Genomic DNA, 19,587 nt, shown 5'->3' with positions numbered 1-19,587 from the left:
GGCTAAATACAAATATACAAATTACTTTTCAGACCTTCATTTGTAAGAAATTTGGGGGGTGGGGGGGGAATTCACCATCTTTCCTGGACACTGGTTTGTATTGATCTGTGCCATAAAATTATCTTAAAATGCAATGAAGTTTGTGACTGTAACATAACAAACTGCAAAAACTATAATTTTTTTTGCAAGTCGTGTATATGTTTAATTCATAGCTGTAGAAAATCAGCATAGCCCTCTGCTAAATGACTAATTTAAAACAACCCCATACAATTACTAATGTGTGCAACATCAAACATGTTTGTGCAAACAGAGAAGGAGGAGTCTACCAAACATCTGCTTTTAAACGTGATTATAGTTTCATCAGCCTTGAATATTTGTAACCAACAGTGAAGTCCTGACTTTTATGCTGGTTTTGCTGCCCTACAGATGGTAAGATGGAATTACCTCTTTGTAGCTCATTAGAAATTACCACACATAATAATATCAAAATTGTGGACTTATTTCATGAAAAAGAAGTCGTCAACTTGAACATTTTTGAGTGCTTAGCAGACAAAAAGCCGAGGCTCTGATTGTAGTTGCATCCTTGGTAACATTATCAAGTGCTCTACTTAACTTAAATTAAATGAAGTGTTTATCTGTTTCCACTTTAAAAACCTTCAGAAATTAAAATTTGTAAAATTATGAGCATAAATCCAAAAGTTGATCTTTCAAGCTCTATCAGAACACTGAAGTACTTCTGGTGGGTCAGCATGAAGGGAGAGAACAAAGCTCCTTTGGTGGAAAAATTGTTCATGTAGTTAAGAGCCACCGCTATGCAGTTTTGGCACAAACAAGTGACCTGGTTTCCAATCATTGTGCTGCTATTGTTTTTTGCATGTTGATCTGCTCTTCTGCCTACTGGTTCATACCAGAGTTTATTATTAGTAGAGTGCTATCTTTATGCTGTAGGAGATGGAAGTAGCTATCTTTAATTAAAAACTTTATTAATGAACCTTTGCTAAGTGATGCATTTGCTTAAATGTTATCATTTAAGTTAGCTGCCATACAGCGACACTCCACAGTCACAGAAGAAAAAAAAAAAAATCTAGAAACCATAGCATTTTAAATTTGACCCTAATCAGTCAGTTAGCTTAGATGTGTTTGTTTTAGAAAGAAAAAGCACCGACAAGCAAAACGTTCAGGGACAATCTTATTATCCTTTCAATCTCACAAGTAAGTAAACTATTAAAACTTACAGGAATTTTAGAAAAAAGTAAATGAGGAGCCAAAATGTTCAGGTGCAAAGATATTGTTTCAAAGCATCTCACAATAATTTCTTGCTCAGACTGCCATCTAGTGTCAGTTTGTAAAGGTGCAAGTAAGAGTTCAGTTTGTGCAGTGAATTTTGATCGAATTTATTAGTGAAATGTACCTGAAGAGGACCTGAAGGAATCATCTTGATTGGAAATAGTGAGGGAACAAGACGTCTAAAGGCATAAAACTTGTTTGTCTTGTAATACGGGAGCCTCCTAAATCAGCCCCAATTTTCTTAATTTCTGCGATTGGCCGAATTTTGGGCAATTTGTCTTACTTACATAAGAAATCAGTCTTATCCACTGATCTTATCCACCTCAGCAATGGACTGAATACCAGCCACTGTCCCCTTTTGCCATGCCAGATGGCTGACTGGCAGACCTGCCCACTGGGTCACGTCTAACTGAAGATTTGTTTTAGTTCCCTTACACCCAAAGACAAATGTAGGGATCCAATCTGTTGGTCATTAGCAAAAAGGAATGTGATGAAACTGTGATGAAACTGTTATTCTTCAGGAAAAGAAAACCTAAAGAATAAGTTGATCAGAGTTCTGAGAAACTCTGATCAACTTGAGAATTAGAGTATAAGCCAAAAACTAAAGCACTGCTTTAGATGTACTTAAAATAGATCTAAAATACCTGTTTTAGATATAATTGCGGCTTACTAAAAGTGTAGCACCACTATAAGCCACACTTCTAGCGGTGCCAATGAGTGTGACTCCAGTGATTTTGCATAAATATGTTTAAACAAGGATTTCTTTTCCACACATATTACATGTTCTCAAATTGATTTTTTTATTTGCTTGTTTCAGCTCCGAAAGTAACCAAAAGTATTTGTAAAACCTTGTCTCCTAATCTTGTTTTATTTAAATTGAGTATTTATCTCCAGATTTACATCTGGAGTAGAAACTGGATGTGAAACACTGAAGAGCGGTGTTGTTTTACACAACAAGCAAATTGCATCAACAAAAAATGTAAGATGTCATGAGTGAAACATCATGACATCCTACCCCTGAATAATTGAGGTTGAGGAAACTGGCTACATGAAATGCATCTGTGGAAAAAAAAACAATATCTAATCTGTAGTAACAGATCAGGCTTGAGACTCTGGCAAATGGCAAAGAGCAAAATCTTTATTTCAGTCGTTTGCAAACGGAGAACACACAGTAAGCACAACATAACAGCTGTACCTACAATGAGTTCTGATTTGGAGCTGTAAGCTCTCACAATATATAGGACTCTGTACAATGTGGTCACTCACTGGCCCAGAGCCAGTCGAACAGGTTAATGCACAGTCACTCTTAACAGGGTATAGAGAGAATGCAACATCCATTCTTAGGGTAAGTTAATTGTTCAGATGATAAGCATCTTTATTCAAAAATAGGTGCATTTCCAAAAATCAGGTTTACTAATGGAACAATTTTGCATAACATAACATTATCAGACTTTGTACATTCACTCAGCATGTAGCCTTAGCTTGTGACATTTTAATGGAGGAATTTGTTAAGCCTTAGGGTTTATTCCATCTCACTACAATAACCTAACCTGTTTATTGTTATCTGTTAAGAAACCCTGGCGCCTGATTTTAGTTACCGACAACCTACTGAAACTTTTCCAAGGAGAGGTCAAAAGGAAACCTATCTAACTGATTCTTTAAAGACTCCTTGACCTACATGGTTTAACAGACTAAACAATACTAGTGTTAAATGACTAAAGAATTAAAATAAAATTCTCAAAGGAAATAATAATTTTTACTTCACACATCTTCATGTCTAGCATTTTCCTGCAGCAAATTATCCCCAAAGCGTCACACTTCCAACTCTAAGCTTTGCATTTGGCATGAGGTTTTTCTTGCGGAATGGTGTTTGGTTCATACTAAACATGTTCCTCTGTTCTGGTGTTCAAATAATTACATTTCAGACTCCATAATATCCCATGAGTTCTGATATTTGTCTACATTCTTTCTGGAAAACTTTAGTAAGAGCCTCTTGAAGGAGAGGATACTTTAATTTTATAAAGGCCTACTCTGTGTCAAAATACAGGAAGCATTATTCTGAATATTTGGGGTTTTGTTAAGATTTTCTTTTAAATTACTTACCAGAATATTTCTTTTTGTAATAACAACAAATGCTTCCGTGTTGCACGCCTTTGCAGTCACAGCTGACAGTTTTATGTAATTTAAAGTGGCTCACACTGGTTAGAGATTAACGCTCCTATAGATGGGCGGGGATGACTGTGACCGAACGAACGTACTGTTCCTGTTTCATCCCTGACCGCTATGCTAAATCAAACGCGCCGAACCAGAATGAGCCACGCCGAGCGCCGTGTGACCATCCGGGTACTTCTGTGTCGCAGCATAACTGCAAGTGCGGCCTCTGATTTGCTGTGTGTAAAGTACGTTTCTGTAAGTTATTTCAGGGTTTTACACGACAAAAAGACGCATCTACACCAACTGTGTTGTATTTAGGCGTTAAATCTGATGTTTAAGAAATACAGTTTAACGGAAAACGTCATGTAATCGTCGGTTGTAAAGCACATTACGGAAACGTGACGGAGAAAGCCTTACATAACGGCCAGTTCTGACCAATCAGGGCGCGTAGTTTCTTCCTCCTTGTCCGTGTGGGTGGAGATGTTGACACAGAAGAGACATCTTGTGCCTGGTTGACCGTACGCGTTGTGCATGTTTACAGCTTTTGTTGTGTTCGTATTTTTAAATATTTGCTAAAGTTATCTACATTAGCTAGAGCGCTAGCAGGAAACCATAAACATTTGGACGTTTTGAAGTTTTTTTGGCGTGTTAGCAACGTGCGTTTGAACCATCTGTCGTATTTCTACCCTCGGTTTTCTTTAATTGTCGCTACTAGCTTGTAGTAGTTTCGTTTGAAACTTATTGTTTTTTTCGTAAACGTTTTCGTTTGTTTACAACAACTGAGCTTGATTGGATTTGTTTTCACTGTGTTTCGGGGTTTATCTGCCGTCCGCATGCAGGCAGAGCTGCTCGGCAAACCCAACTCGGTGGATAAAGTCATGGAGCAAGGTTAAACTCGGACAAACACTAAAAACTGCCGAGCAGGTTGAAAACTCTGCCTTTCATTTTTGTCCACCGACAGAGAAAAACGTGAACGGACATCCTCTTTGGTTTGTTTTTGTTTTGTCGCTGGGAGGACCACCCTCTTTGTTTTCATTCAGACATCATGGGAGTCAACACCATCCATTGGTTTAGGAAGGGACTACGGCTACACGACAACCCGGCTCTGAGGGACGCTATCCGGGGTACGGACACCCTGCGATGCATCTACATCCTGGACCCATGGTTCGCTGGTTCCTCTAGTGTTGGCATCAATAGATGGAGGTAAGAGATTGGACAGAAGGGGCCATAAAGATATTTATCTGAAAGCCTCCTTGGAGAGTTGTGGACCAACTTCAGCTGGATTTAATTAGACGGTTTGAATCGGATGCTATGAAAGTACTTTTTTTTCAGCTGAAGGCTTTCTGTGGGGTTTGCATGTTCTATGAATGCATGTATGGGTTCTATCCGGGTACTCTGGCGTCCTTCCTCCACCCAAAGAAAACAATCCCCATGACTGCTGGAGATAAGCACCAGCCCTGCAAGGATTAGGCAGGTATGCTTATGAGTCATTAACTTTAAGATCAACCTCCTGATTCTTTATTTAATCCAAAGTTTGAATAGAGACCATATTACAATACATATAACTAAGAATATGACTTTGTTTCTCATTTGTTGTGAATAATCTTTCATTGGGTCATCTCTTAGCTGTGTTGATCTCCTAGCCTACTCTGTTGTCATCCCGTGTACTATTTAAGAAAGCCAAAAAGTAGGGTGCTGTATAAACAGCTGAAAACAAGTGTTTGATCACTTGGGTTCAGAAATGCGAAAAGGCAACAGTTTAACACAACTTAACGTGTCAGATTTAAAGCCTGAATTTTATGGAATCATTAAAATATTGTCAAATAATTATTATTAACGAATACAATGTTATAATGGTCTCTTGTTTGACTGACTAACTAAAAATACTTTAAAAATTTAGATGTTTATTCTACACTATAAATCACCATCATCTACGTCATTAATAAACACAAGTTGAAAAATGTAAAGATTCCTAGGAATGTGAACCTACTTGCAATTTACCGTTATCATTAATTTCATTTGTATTTACACTGGTTAGTAAGCAATGGATGTCTTTGATACATCATGTTCCGCATGAAAATTGTAAATTTTCCGCAGATAATCTGGTGCTATGTGGTACATTTAGTAGTAGCCACGTGCTGTTTCAGCCTAAATTATTTTTTGAACTCTGATTTCATTTGGACTAATGTTATCTGGGCACAAACAGTGTAGACCATTTATGTCTTGGTTAGGGCTCCAGGCAATGAACTGGCAGCCTAATCACCATCTTGCTAGTTCTTCTTCTTAGCCATTCAGAAACAGTGTCAGTGTGTCGAAACATTCACCATCTCATTTGTCGTAGCTTTAACCTTCAATTACACGCTTTTATTCACCAAGCTGCCCTCCACTTTGCCGTATTTTCTTCCTGCACACTTCATTTTGTTTCCATAATTCCACATATTACATATTTCCCCATCATGTTGTGTTCATTAATGCTTGTCTTTGAGTCACTGTAAGAAGTTAATTTGTCTGCAGTTAATCTATATTGTTTAGTGAATTCAGTAAGTCAAATATGTACATTTTTCAATAGTATTCTAATTTAAGAAATATAACTGGATAAAGTGTTGCTTTTTTGCCTTTTTTTCTTCCACTTAAGAACATTAATATCGATCCATAATTTATGTGCTGAATCATTCTCTGGGTATGCCACGGTTAGTTATATATAAGGTGCTCTTATTTTTAACCACAGGCTGATATGAGAGCGCATAAATAAAGCTTTTGAGAAATGTATTTGATATAAAGCCTTTCAGATCCAAGTTTTATGCCATGTATGTAAGAAAATAAGAATTTTCTAAGTGGATAAATTATGGGAAGATGCTCCATAAAATGTATCTGTCAGCATAAAGTATAAGTTATTTGGTAACGTCTGTCCATCTTATGGAGCTATATCTAATTAGATAAATTAGATAAACAATGAAGATGTACAAAACACTTGAGTCTGCTTCCACTATTTTTATATTTAAAGATTAAGGACTCTTTTAATCTTGTCAATAGTTTATTTTTTAAAGCAGGAACAAACAGTATAGATTTATTTTGGTTTTCATCATAAGTGATATCTTCAGATTAGTCTTGAGCAGCTCAGCAACATTATTTTTGTTTTTATGTGGTTTACTTTTTCAACTAACTTGTCAACCATCATTTTAGAGGTTCTCATTGAAGCAGTTATAGTCTCCTGTAACTCAGGACCCTGGACTAAAATGATCCACATGGCAGTTATAAAAATAAATGTTTTTGAGTTGTGCAGTATATCCAACCTCTAAAGAGTTCATTCAGATCAACTATGCTTGTCAGTACTGGTCTTATGATTGCATTCTGTGTATCTGTCAGCATGAAGTATAAGTCATTTGGTAACGTCTGTCCTTCTGTTTTCTCAGGTTTTTGCTGCATTGTTTAGAGGATTTGGATGCAAGCCTGCGCAAACTTAACTCCCGCTTGTTTGTGATCAGAGGCCAACCCACAGATGTCTTCCCTCGTCTTTTTAGGGTATAGATAGATAGATTTATTATTACACAGACTCAAAGTCCAAATATACAAAAAAGAAAAGAAAAACAATAAAAGAATAAAAAGTGCATTAAAAAATGGCAACTTAACCCGTCAGGAGGCAAATTACTTCCAAGTTTTTGTTAATGTAGGTGAAAATGAGAATTAACTAATGTGTTTTTCCAAAAAGTAAAACCATAAGATTAAATAAATGATGAAATTGAGTTAAGTTTAACTTTTTATATACATCTAGAACTTATTGCAATATTTGGAGCTCTGTCCTCCACCTGGTGTATTATATAAGCTAACATAACAACTAATGAGTCAAAACTGATAAAGTACATCAGATCAAGTTCACTCAAAGTTGAATAAATCTAAATAAAAATACAAACTTTAGCTGTAATTCTACAGCATTGTGGTTGTTAATAGTAATTCAAGAAGCCATTAAATAAAACGTCTAACATATCAGTACTAGGACGAATAAGATAATGGTCCAATAGAGGCAGCATTACAGGGTAAATTAAGTAAACAATTATGAGAAGTCTATAAATCAGATCCTTTTTTCTTGCAAAAAAATTAACTGATTACATTTTCCAGCAAGTCAAAAACATTTTCGTTTGGATCGTTTTAAATTGTGTGCTGCCCTTCATTACTGTCATTAATTGAGTTGATTATTCTACTTATCTGTTCCCGTAAAAGATGGATTTTTGATAACATCTAAGTTTTTTTCATATTCTGTAAACCAAATCTTGACAGAATTCTGTATAGTTTCTGTATGGTTTTTGTACTTTCACGCCCCTTTGGACAAATTTATGATGTTAAATAAAACACCTAATCATATTTAAACACATTCCAGTACAGTATTTCTCAGACTTTGTGCGATAATTTGTTTCCTAGGAATGGAACATTACGCGGTTATCCTATGAATATGACTCTGAGCCATTTGGAAAGGAACGTGATGCTGCCATCCAGAAACTAGCCAGTGAGGCTGGCGTGGAGGTCACTGTCCAGATTTCACACACACTCTACAACCTGGACAAGTGAGTTCATCTGAATTATTTGTTGGGGCAATTTCCTGTGGCAATCAACCTATTTAAAACTGTTGTTTTCTAACATATTTTTGTCTCATAAAGGATTATAGAACTCAATGGTGGTCAGCCTCCACTTACATATAAGCGCTTCCAGGCTATAATTAACCAAATGGATGCTGTGGAGCTGCCTGCAGAGACAATCACATCAGAAGTAATAAAAAACTGCACCACTCCAATTACTCATGATCATGATGACAAGTTTGGAGTTCCATCCCTTGAAGAGCTTGGTGAGCTTCTTCTTCATTTTACGTTTGTGAAATGTGTTTATAGGCTCCGCCACGTATTTGTTTCGACCTGAAATGGTGACAAATGTATTTCCCGATTCGTCCATTAAGCCACACTATTTTTAGAGGAAAAAAGACAACTTTATTTTTCAAACTTTATATTTAAATCTTGATACATATATTTAAATTTTGACACATTTCTTGATTATTTATGAAATTGTCAAGCTTTTTTTTTTTTTTTTTTTTTAGCAAACTTCCCTCTTTTTTTTAAACCACAGCTGTTAATTCTTGTTTCATTATAGGATTATTTTTTCTATTCTCAAGATCAATAAATACTATTGGCTGATTTACCTAAATAAACCAGAATGTTGCAACCATGTATACAAATCTAATTGATCCATCTTGTTTCTGAAAGCCATGAACTAACAACCCTTTTCCTCGGTAGGTTTTGAGACAGAGGGCCTCAACACTGCAGTCTGGCCAGGCGGAGAAACAGAAGCCCTCATGAGGTTAGAACGACATCTGGAGAGGAAGGTAAAAATGTACCTTTGTAAAGTACTGACCCGATGAAATTGTGTAAATTGTAATCATTGAATTTATATGGGAAAATAGCAAATTTCACAATCTAGTTTTGAATAGTCAATTAATTTATGATTATAATTTAGATTTTTACTGTATGAAGAGATAATTTTAGTGCTACTTTCAACATGTGGAGGTTAGGGGCTGTGTTTTTAATACACCGGTTCTTCATTACCGTAATGATGTGAAGTTACACAAAATTTACCGCCTTTTTTAGTTTTTTTACAGTATACAAATGACCCCTGTTCTAAAACTTAACAAATTATAACTGTCAATTATTATCTGTACATAAAAAATAAAACACAATCAGCAATATTTTAAAAATTATTTCTGATTGTGAGACTTCTTTTTTCACCACATATAACTTGAAGTTCAAATTCAGGTTTTTGAACAATTTTAAAGCAGCAAAGAATATCAGAAAATGTAGAATGAGAAGAGGAATTTCTCAGATGAATAACAAAACTTCAAAGGCATATGAATGCTGGTAGAAGTGAATTTATAGTTGTAACAGATTACCTCTTTAACGGACTGAAAGGTCTTCTTTCAGAGCATTTTTATTTCTAATCAAGCCGCCAGTTTTGACTAGCATCAATTAATAAGCATCTCATTTCTTATGCCTGTAATCTATTCTCATCAATTATGTTCCTTTTGCAGTCAGCTATAAAAATGTTGCTAAAAGTGATAATATTTCGCAGGCATGGGTGGCAAACTTTGAGCGTCCTCGAATGAACTCGAACTCCCTGTTAGCCGCTCCTACAGGCCTCAGCCCGTATCTGCGCTTTGGATGCCTCTCCTGTCGGCTCTTCTACTTCAAACTCACAGATCTTTACAAAAAGGTAGAAATGATCCTGACAGATGAAAAACATTTCTTTGCAATATACATTAGTTAAACGTATATTCTGTAATAACTGTAAATGTGTCCAAACAAATAACAGGCTTGTTTCTTAATTTATCAGGTGAAGAAGAACAGCACTCCGCCTCTGTCCCTTTATGGCCAGCTCTTATGGAGGGAATTCTTCTACACAACGGCCACAAACAACCCCTGCTTTGACAAGATGGAGGGAAACCCCGTGTGTCTTCAAATACCCTGGGATCGAAACCCGGAAGCACTGGCTAAGTGGGCAGAGGGACAAACAGGTTATCCATGGATTGACGCTATAATGACCCAGCTGAGACAAGAGGGCTGGATCCATCATTTGGCCCGGCACGCTGTGGCCTGTTTCCTCACAAGGGGAGACCTCTGGATCAGCTGGGAAGAAGGGATGAAAGTAAGAATAATGAGGAGAAGCAAAAATCCACTTCCTGCCTGAAATTTACAAGGGTGAAATTGAAGTGTACAGCACTTATAGGTAAAACCAATAATTGGATGAAGTTGGTGTGGATTTAGTCTAACCAACATATTTAAAAATTATTATAAAAGCTCAAAGATGTGGTTCAAATTGGGAAATATTTCCTCAAAAATGAAGAAATATGTTTAACCTGGTTGGTTTCTGGCACCAATAATGTGAGCATTACCCACAAAGATTTTGTGCTGTTAAGTTCAAGGCTTTCCAGAAGCTTAATGTTATACTGCTTAGTCCTTTGACGTAGATTTGGGATAATTTTTACTGCTTGAATGTTTTATTTTGTGTCTAATCTTCATTCATCAGGAGCAACTGAAGATTCCTCCTTCTGAAAAAAAATCTGTTTTTTTTTTCTTTCAGATTTTTTACAAAAATCACAGGCAACAAATCAAATCTCATGATGCTGGCTTTTACTTTTTTTTGGCACTTGGCATATTGTTCTTTGGTTTAAAGTCTCAGTTGACTTTGCTAAACTTATATTTATTCCATTATGGCTAAAAAGCTCTATCTTTGTCTTGTTTAACACTAAAACCTTGCTGCAGTAGGAATTGGTCTTTCTGTTTCCAGCAGCAACATTCAGTTTAGGTTTAATGTGTTTTTAGACCATGCACTTACTTTTGGTCAGCATCCTCTCAGTCCATGGGAACATGGAACTTCCTCCCCTGTGGACAGTGGCACTGACGTGCAATAGTTTCTCGCTGTTTACTGCAATCCGTCTATATGGCTCAGATGACAGATGAACGCTGTTGGGTGTTTTGACAGGGCTGTGATCCCAAACACACGTGATCCCAAACACACGTCGAAGGTGATTTTCAAATGGATAAACCAGGATAAGCTTCTGCAACGGTCCTGACTTCACTTGGAAAATATTTTTAAAAGCAAAGTCTGTCAAAGAAACCAACCAATTTGAATAAACTGCACCAGTTCTGCGCCAATAATTTGTCATTCATCCAGCCTTCAGCCAGCTTGTTTATGGTTACAGAAAGACTGTTAATAAAATATTTGTGTCTGAGTATAAATTTCAGCATCGTGCAAAATCATGAACATTTGTAGATGTGAGGAAAAGCCCTCATAAATTCAAAAATCTGGATATGATTCCTGTTTATAGATTTTAGAGAAGTTGTTGCTGTTTTTTCATCCTGAAAAAACGTCAGAACCCAAAACCATGAGATTAAGTGAATGTAAACTTGTGACCCTATGCGTCACAATTACCTTCCCTGTTGAGTCATCTAAAACATAAATGAAAGTAATACAACATTGTTGTTTGTTCGCAGGTCTTTGAGGAGTTGTTACTCGATGCAGACTGGAGTGTAAACGCCGGCAGCTGGATGTGGCTTTCTTGCAGTTCATTTTTCCAGCAGTTTTTCCACTGCTACTGTCCCGTGGGGTTTGGTCGACGCACTGACCCCAGTGGCGACTACATACGGTCAGTCACTGCTTTCACGTGAATATAAAAAATGTTGTCTTTCTTAAGATTAGGGTGTTTGTTTTGTGCTTCCCACAAAGATTAAACTGGGAAACAAAAATCTCATGGTTGACTTGTGCTTTTCTAAACCCTCACATGGGGAGAGGAATGTCAGATGGTTTCAGAAAATTGTAAAAATAGCAAGTGCATCTTGTATCTTCACTGTGGCTATGAAAAAGTGTTCCTTCATACAGTGAAAACAAAGCATGCTTTGTCCCTGTGTTTTATTTTGCATATCTTCCTTTTTTTTCAGTCGTTATTTGCCTGTCTTGAGGGGATTTCCTGCAAAATACATCTACGATCCTTGGAATGCCCCGCAGGATGTGCAAAAGGCAGCTAAGTGTATCATAGGAACCAACTACCCAAGACCCATGGTGAACCACGCCGAGGCCAGCCGCGTCAACATCGAGAGGATGAAGCAGATTTACCAGCAGCTCTCCTGCTACAAAGGACTGGGTAAAGACTAGAGCTGGATGATTGATAAGTCTTCAAGCACACACTAGATTAATATTAGATGTAATGAATGGTAGGTGCCTTCAGTTTTGTTAGTTTTAACAAAGTCGAAGGTATTTGTAAGAACAACTTACCTTTAAAAAAAAGAATGAGGCAGATCTTCAATTTATTCCTACAGGCGATGGTCATCACAGCCATCGACCGTAATGAGTTGTCCTTCTTTGACACAAGCAGTTAGTCTGTCTTAGACACAAAGTCACATCGTCATATAACCTAGTAGATATTGGGTTTTTCCTCTGACCCAAACTCTAGCGCAGTAAAACAGGTTCAAAAATGTTGAGTTCCTCCCATGCTTACAGTGACAACTTCATCTGTTCTACTTTTAAAGTATAGCTATGTTCTTCTTCTCAATGCATAAACATCCCTCACAGTACAATTTGCTTTCTTCTCCTATCTTATGAAAGTTGTAAGTTTTCATACAGATAAAACAAATATTTATTTGGAGGAAAATAAGTACGTTTATAAGTACAGCCCTTTTCAAACTATAACCACTATTTATTTTTTTGTCTCATTACTACTTACCCACTTAACTCACTTCATCAGGAAAGCAAAGTTACCACTACTTAGGATTTAATTATAACTACTGTGAGACCATTTAGACATTAATGTCATTTATATTTGATTTCAGTGTGTTTGGACTCTGTTGATGTTGATGGTGTTGGGCAGAAATCTGATTTCCCAGATAGCTGCCACAACCTTGTCGAAGGCACAGAGGGTCACTGTCAGGGGACATTATCTGTGTAAATGGTTTTTAAAACCCACAGTCTAAATGCAAAGTAACAATCTGTGTAAATAAAATGGTTGCAGGAAATTATGTTAAAAACTGTTAAGAAATGCAACTTTAGTTTTCCTCTATCAGTAGCGTTTCGAATGGTTGGTTTTTGGTCTCATATGAGTGTTTGCTGTGTCACCAGTGTGGCTTGTAGAAAACTTTTATTTAAAATTATGTGTCCTTTTGTCTTACACTTTAGTTGTGGTTGATGTTGTTACTCTCACTCATAAAACTACAGTGAAGTACATTTGATTTTCTGGTCGTACTGTGACAAATGTGAAATAGTTCAAGGGCCAGGAATACTTTTGCATGGCAAACTATCATTATTCTGAAGGGCAATTTGTTTTACATCTAATAGTGAAGCACGAAACGCATAAACGCACCTTGTTCACTTTACCAGTGTTTTTATACTTCATATGAGTAATTGCTGAAGTCTTATCCAGGTCTCTGTGCCTATCAGATGGCAGCTTGGTCAAATAATTTCATTCCATGTAGGAGTACCTCTAAATTTTAATTTAAAGCTACATAATGAATAAGCATGAAATACTGTTTTATGTTTCAGGGCTACTTGCAACTGTTCCAGCAAATCCTAACAATGGTGTAAATGGTAGCAACGTTGGAGGAGTCAACGCTTACTCTGCTGGAGAGCCCTTTGAAAGCCCCCTGTTGCAGGAGGGAACATCTCAAACAGGTATGGCAACCTTAAAAATCCAAATAAGTTGTGCATTATTCTCAGAAAACTAAGATTTCTGCAGAAAAATCATCATTTAAGGCTAAACTTGTTTCTCATGAGACTTGAGCGTGACACCCAGCGTCTGAAATGTGGCCTGCAGAGCTGCTCTAAGTTGTTTACAAGTGTTAGATGAATACAATGAGTTATTATGGAGCATCACTAATAAATACTCTGTGAAGAGAAAAGTGAAATATATCCTCAGCACTGTAACAGCATTTTGTGTCACTCATCAATGAAAGCTGATTGCTAATGTATGTGAAATCTTGTCAATGTCTCTCCTGTATTATATTTGATAGTTGGAAGGAGACAGTCCTCGCAGAAACGCCGTCATGAAGAGTCTGAACCTGAATGCAGCTTCAAATCCTGGAAGCACAGCAAATAGCTTGGGATATTAATGAGAGATATTAATAATCCCTCACATAGTTTCTGTTCCATGTTCTCCGGTAGCAACAATTAACTCCTGCCTAATGACAATGGAGATGAGACTGTTAATCTGCTGGTACCATTCAGTATTTCTTTTATTCAGGAAGTTGTGAACAAGTGAATTGTGAGTTGCTTCCATTTCTGATTTTGCCTGTTAGTCACAGGGTGGGAGTCGTTTTACCTCTCAGGTTCAGTCATAAAACTGTAATATATCTGACCAAACCATGCAAAAATGACATGAAGCAGCCTGTTGTCTTCCACTGCAGTGAGTAACTGCAAGCATGATGAACAAAAAGGTTCATCATTTCTTCACATCATTTAGCATTTTGATGGAAGAATAAAGCATCCTCTTAAATTCATATACGTAAATAAAATGCCTGTTGTTTCAGCACAACAATGAACAATTTTGAGCTTTCATTCCACAAAAGTTGAGAATTGTTTTCTGAGCTAAGAGTCTTACATACAGAAGAAGCCAGTCAATATTAATCATTTTGTAAATATTTGGATCTGACTTTCTGTTTTTGTATATTTCGCTGTGGTCTCAACAAAATGTTTCTGTGAACGAAGGTACTGAAATGTGAAGATTATAATTTAAATATATATATATATATTATTTTGTCACCTCAGTGATTGTAAATCTGTTTTGTATTAATAATGACAATTTTCTGAATGTTTTGACATGACAATAAAAGACCAAAAAATGATAAAGTTTTGCCTTTGGATTTTGTGGGATAAAGCTTCCATTTTCCTGTTCACCAAAGGAAACGCAGTAATCTGAGATTTAAAGGCGGTGGTTCTTGGTGGCATTTTAGAATTGAAATGACTCCATAAAAACAGCAAGTCAAGCCTTTTAGCAAAATAAATTGAAGCTGAAGCCATTTCATTTCTGCATTTCCTGCAGCGACTGGTCAGGTCATTGAAGAGTATGCAATTTACTTGAAGTATACCCAAAAAGTATATGCAAAAAAATAATTTTAAATAAATCATTTAACATTCATAACATATATATATATAAAAAATAAAAAATTTCCTTCTCACCCACCGCGGGTGGTTCTTATCCTCTGAGCTCGGGTCCTCTACCAGAGGCCTGGGAGCTTGAGGGTTCTGCGCAGTATCTTGGCTGTGCCAAGGACTGCACATTTCTGGACTGAGATGTTTGATGTTGTTCCTGGGATCTGTTGTAGCCACTGCTCCAGTTTGGGGGTTACTGCCCCGAGGGCCCGATGACCACAGGCACCACTGTGGTCTTCACCTTCCAGGCCCTCTCCAGTTCCTCCCTGAGGCCCTGGTATTTCTCCAGTTTCTCATGCTCCTTTTTCCTGATGTTGCAGTCGCTTGGTATTGCTACATCTACCACAACGGCTTTCCTCTGATGTTTATCCACTACGACAATGTCTGGTTGGTTCGCCATTACCATTTTGTCTGTCTGGATCTGGAAGTCCCACAGGATCTTAGCTCTGGCGTTCTCCACCACCTTTGGGGGTGTTTCCCACTTTGATACAGATCACAACTCTAATCCGTGTAAACGCTGCATTCAGATGCAACGCATTTGATCATTCTTGTGTAATCTTCGCCGGTGACGAAAACAAGAGAAAAACGAGGAAACGCTGCGCCGTGTCCAATGGCAGCAGCCGCTCGGTGGGCGGGGTCAGCTCAGCGCAAAGTCAATAAAACGTTCTCTCACGCGCGCTGCAGACCTCCAATCTGCGCTGCTTCCTGGTTGAGATCTTCCGCGCCGCCTGTTGCTGGAGATGGAGAAGGATCGGGGAAGAGTGCAGGAGAAACCTGTTCGCCTCATAGCGGCGATTTGCAACAACATGGGGATGGGGAAAGACGGGACGCTGCCCTGGAGTTTACCGTAAGAGTAGCAGCAAAACACGGCTGCATGCATGTTGTGTCATGTACTCACGGCTGCTCGATTTGTGGCTTTTTAATGCCGTAGGAATTTTTTTTTTAAAATTTAAAGAAAAACGTGGATCTCACTGTTTTTCTACGTAAAAAAAGGCTTGTATTATTTTAATAATCAGTGGGAGTTTTATCAAAGCGTTACTTAAAAATGCCTTTGTTTATTTGTTGAGGTTTAATTAATTTTACTAGAATTATCCTTTATATATATTTTTTATCAGTATTCCGAAATTAATGATGCAGTCTGCTCTAATTCTTGTACTGAATAATCACGAGTATGGCATTAGTTAAGCTCTGTGGTGGAGATGCTTTGGTATTAGTCACATAAGTTACAGATTGGTCATTGAACTTCAGCATAGCAGCAAAATGTAAAGAAATGTTAGAAAGTTATGGATAACTACAAGAGTTCTGTACAGTCTCTCACAGACAGCAGCTGAAGTAGATTGGCTGCAGAGCTCTCTAAGAATTATAAGTCTGTACGCTGATGATGACGTTGCACTTTAATTTGTGAGGCTAAAAGGCATCCCAGCATCACACAGAGTATGGCATGAGCAACTCTGTGCAGTCGTTAAGTCGGTGTCCTGTGTGTGAAGGAAGTGGAGCTGTTATTGTTTTTTTCTGCACGTGGAAAACACATCAGTGTGTGGAATCGGTGAGCATAAACTAAATGTTTCTGGACTAAATGTGGAAACTGTGATATCCACAGATCTGAATTCCAGTACTTTCTGAACACCATCACAAGAGTGTCGCGACCAGGTAGTGCTCAACGCTACTTACAAAAAAAAAAAAAAAAAAAAAAAAAAAAAGATTATTTTAAGGCTCCAACTTGAACACATTTTTAGATCATATTCTATCTTTCTGCAGGTAACATGAATTTGCTGATTTGGGGGCGGCTCTGCTGGAACTCCCACCCCGAAAGTATGTTTCCGCTGGCCAACTCTCTGCATGTGGTGCTCAGTAAAACATTGAGGTGGGCAGGCTACACAAATACCTACAAGTCGTATGTGGCAATATGAGCTTTAGCAAAAACTCCTGATTTTCATAAACAAATTACTCACTTTTTTTCTCTTCCTTATTTCTGTGAATTCATTTTTCCCACAGCTCTGTCCCAGATCATGCCCACTTCTTGTGTCAAGACTTTGAGAGTGCTGTCCGCCTGGCAGCTCAGCCTCCCCTGTCTGACATAATAGAGACCGTCTGGATTCTTGGTGGGAAGCAGGTCTATGTGGTGAATCAACCTGATCCATATTTTAACAATAGAACAGGTTTAAGATATAATGCATCTGTTATATTTTTGAACAAATTGTATCAGAATCAATACAAAAACTGCAACTAGTAATAGTTAGTGTAAGGTAAAGTGTAATACTTATATTTCAAACAAGGTTGGAAAATTGAAGATTAAAATAAAACAACATATAATAGAAATAACACACATTTTCTTCTGTTTTCAGTGCAGCAACTCAAAATGGCCTCAAACTTTCATCATTTTGATGTTAATATAATGAATTTTAGTTCTCCAATGAACAGAATTACGATTGACAATATGCTAAATACAGTGCAAATAAAATACTTAGAATAATATGTGGCACTGTCCCATGGCAGAACGATGCACATCTTGACGCTCTGAAGTATTTAGAGTTGCTTAGAACTGTCCTTGCACAGTTCTAAGCAAAAAGGAATTGATTGAAAAGGGTTTAATTACAACAATTAACTTGCATGAGGCTTTTCCTGTTGTTTTTAGAAGCTATTTGAGTTGCATTGCTGATGTTTTAGCCAGTAGTGAAAATTAGCTGATTTTTGTATTTTTTTTTTTAAACGTGCTTATCTAACGTTCTCTTTTTTGGCCTCCTATTGTTAGAAATTTCCTCTTGTTACAAATGGTTGAATTATTTAGCGGTCTCGCATAAATCCCGGCTTTGCCAAAATTCCTTTTCTAATCAAGTAGAACAAAGACAGAAACTGTGATTTAGAGAATGGACTTAGCGGAACACTAGCAGACAGGCAGAACAACAACAACAACAAGCATTATTCTTTATTTAGAATGAAATTGAAGCTTACTCCCTGAGCATAAACAGACCTCTCTCTCTTTTGTTTTCCATCTACCCATCCCCAAAGTTTGCGTGTTTTGCAACGGTTTTAAAATCAACAAGATGTGGACTTATTCTAAATATCAGTTTAAATAATTTGACCATTTTAGAGCTAATAATCCAAAGTCTGAGTGATAAATTACGAATTAATGCTTGTGATGTAACTGGATTTTCTGCGGTCTACTCTGCCCTGCCAGGATGCACTGAAGCACCCGTGGTGTGACCTTCTTTACCTGACTGATGTCATGGCCGACTTTGACTGTGATGTGTTCTTTCCTGAGTTTGACAGAGAATTATTTAAATTACAGGAAAAGTAAGTTTTCGTCTCATTCTGAGACTGATAAGCATATATACTATATATATATAAAGTTATACCTGACTCACTTGTTTTTCTTTTGTTTCCAACTAAGATTTCCAGATGTACCGAGTGAAATTCAAGAGGAGAATGGGATTCAGTTCAAATGCCAAGTTTTCAAGAAGACAGATGATACAATGTAGACGAAAAAACAATCAAAATAATTGCAAAAAAAATAAGCAGAAAAGGTTTTTAACAAACTTATCTTTACACTCCTTAGTGAATAATATCCTAACAAAACTGGAGATTTAGGACAGCAAATAATACACATTGAATTTCAATGAAAATAAGTTTCTTCACACACTACACTGTAAATTTGTGCAATTTAATACTGTATTTTAATATTGCATGAAGTGTATGCAATTAATTAATGAAATGAGTTACAACACTTAATTTACCTATGGAATTGATCAGTATTTCTGAATTGAATAAAACAATCTTTCCATAGATTTGTTGTCTTCTTCAATGTGTTTGAACAGACTGGTATAAAAAAGTTCCTCCTTTTGGCCAGAACAATCAACTTTTAATTCTTTGGATCCTTGTATTGTCCTTGCATAAAAATCCTCGTGGATCAGTTTTTCCCCTTAACTGATTGACACTTTGGGGAGTTACACACATAATTCAACTTGTGTTAAATGATTTAAACAGATGTGGGCAAATGTTGCAATTTGTAATTTATTTTGAATAGAACATGTTTTATTGGGTTTCATTATTATTATTATTATTATTATTATTATTTATTTCACCCTGTGTATTCCTCTTTGAGATCGTTTATTCAGACACAAGTAGGTGCTATGCTTCTAACTAAAAAAGTCAATATACAACATGTTGATGTTTCTTTGGGTTCTTTGTAGTTGGTCGTTTTAGCCACTAGATGGAGCCATCGGAGAGGACAGAAGATGCACATTTGCTTTGGATAGACGACCCGTGTGCGCTTTGAATGCAGACCCTGGACATTTTGCTCAAAGTCTATGTAGAGGCGCGTCGAGAGTACGCCATTTGTAATATAAAAACAAAATGAAAGCAAAGGTATCAAACAGTTGGCGGAAACTATGGACTTGAGTTGCTTTGGCAGAAACAAAATTTCTGCGTTGTCCCACAGAATAGACAGCAAACCAACTCTCGACTATGAACACT

General features: G+C 37.1%; 2 protein-coding genes across 2 annotated transcripts; both read left to right on the top strand.

The window, feature by feature from the left end:
• Positions 1–3,655: 3,655 nt before the first annotated feature.
• On the top strand, positions 3,656–14,823 carry cry1b (cryptochrome circadian regulator 1b). The gene is made up of 11 exons (XM_055029403.1): positions 3,656–4,644; positions 6,855–6,963; positions 7,858–8,000; positions 8,094–8,278; positions 8,721–8,809; positions 9,550–9,690; positions 9,811–10,122; positions 11,472–11,623; positions 11,916–12,118; positions 13,510–13,638; positions 13,977–14,823. The coding sequence occupies exons 1-11, from the start codon at positions 4,487–4,489 to the stop codon at positions 14,060–14,062; spliced, it is 1,707 nt and encodes a 568-aa protein (XP_054885378.1). The 5' UTR covers positions 3,656–4,486; the 3' UTR covers positions 14,063–14,823.
• Positions 14,824–15,777: 954 nt separating this feature from the next.
• On the top strand, positions 15,778–18,897 carry zgc:153031. The gene is made up of 6 exons (XM_055029391.1): positions 15,778–15,961; positions 16,715–16,764; positions 16,873–16,978; positions 17,110–17,236; positions 18,293–18,408; positions 18,506–18,897. The coding sequence occupies exons 1-6, from the start codon at positions 15,855–15,857 to the stop codon at positions 18,591–18,593; spliced, it is 594 nt and encodes a 197-aa protein (XP_054885366.1). The 5' UTR covers positions 15,778–15,854; the 3' UTR covers positions 18,594–18,897.
• Positions 18,898–19,587: the final 690 nt, after the last annotated feature.

The sequence above is a fragment of the Poeciliopsis prolifica genome, unplaced genomic scaffold (assembly GCF_027474105.1).
Source record: "Poeciliopsis prolifica strain line A6 unplaced genomic scaffold, Auburn_PproV2 SCAFFOLD001, whole genome shotgun sequence".
Taxonomy (NCBI): Eukaryota; Metazoa; Chordata; class Actinopteri; order Cyprinodontiformes; family Poeciliidae; genus Poeciliopsis; species Poeciliopsis prolifica.
Note: the sequence above shows the minus strand (reverse complement) of the source record. Positions and strands in the feature narration are given on the sequence as shown.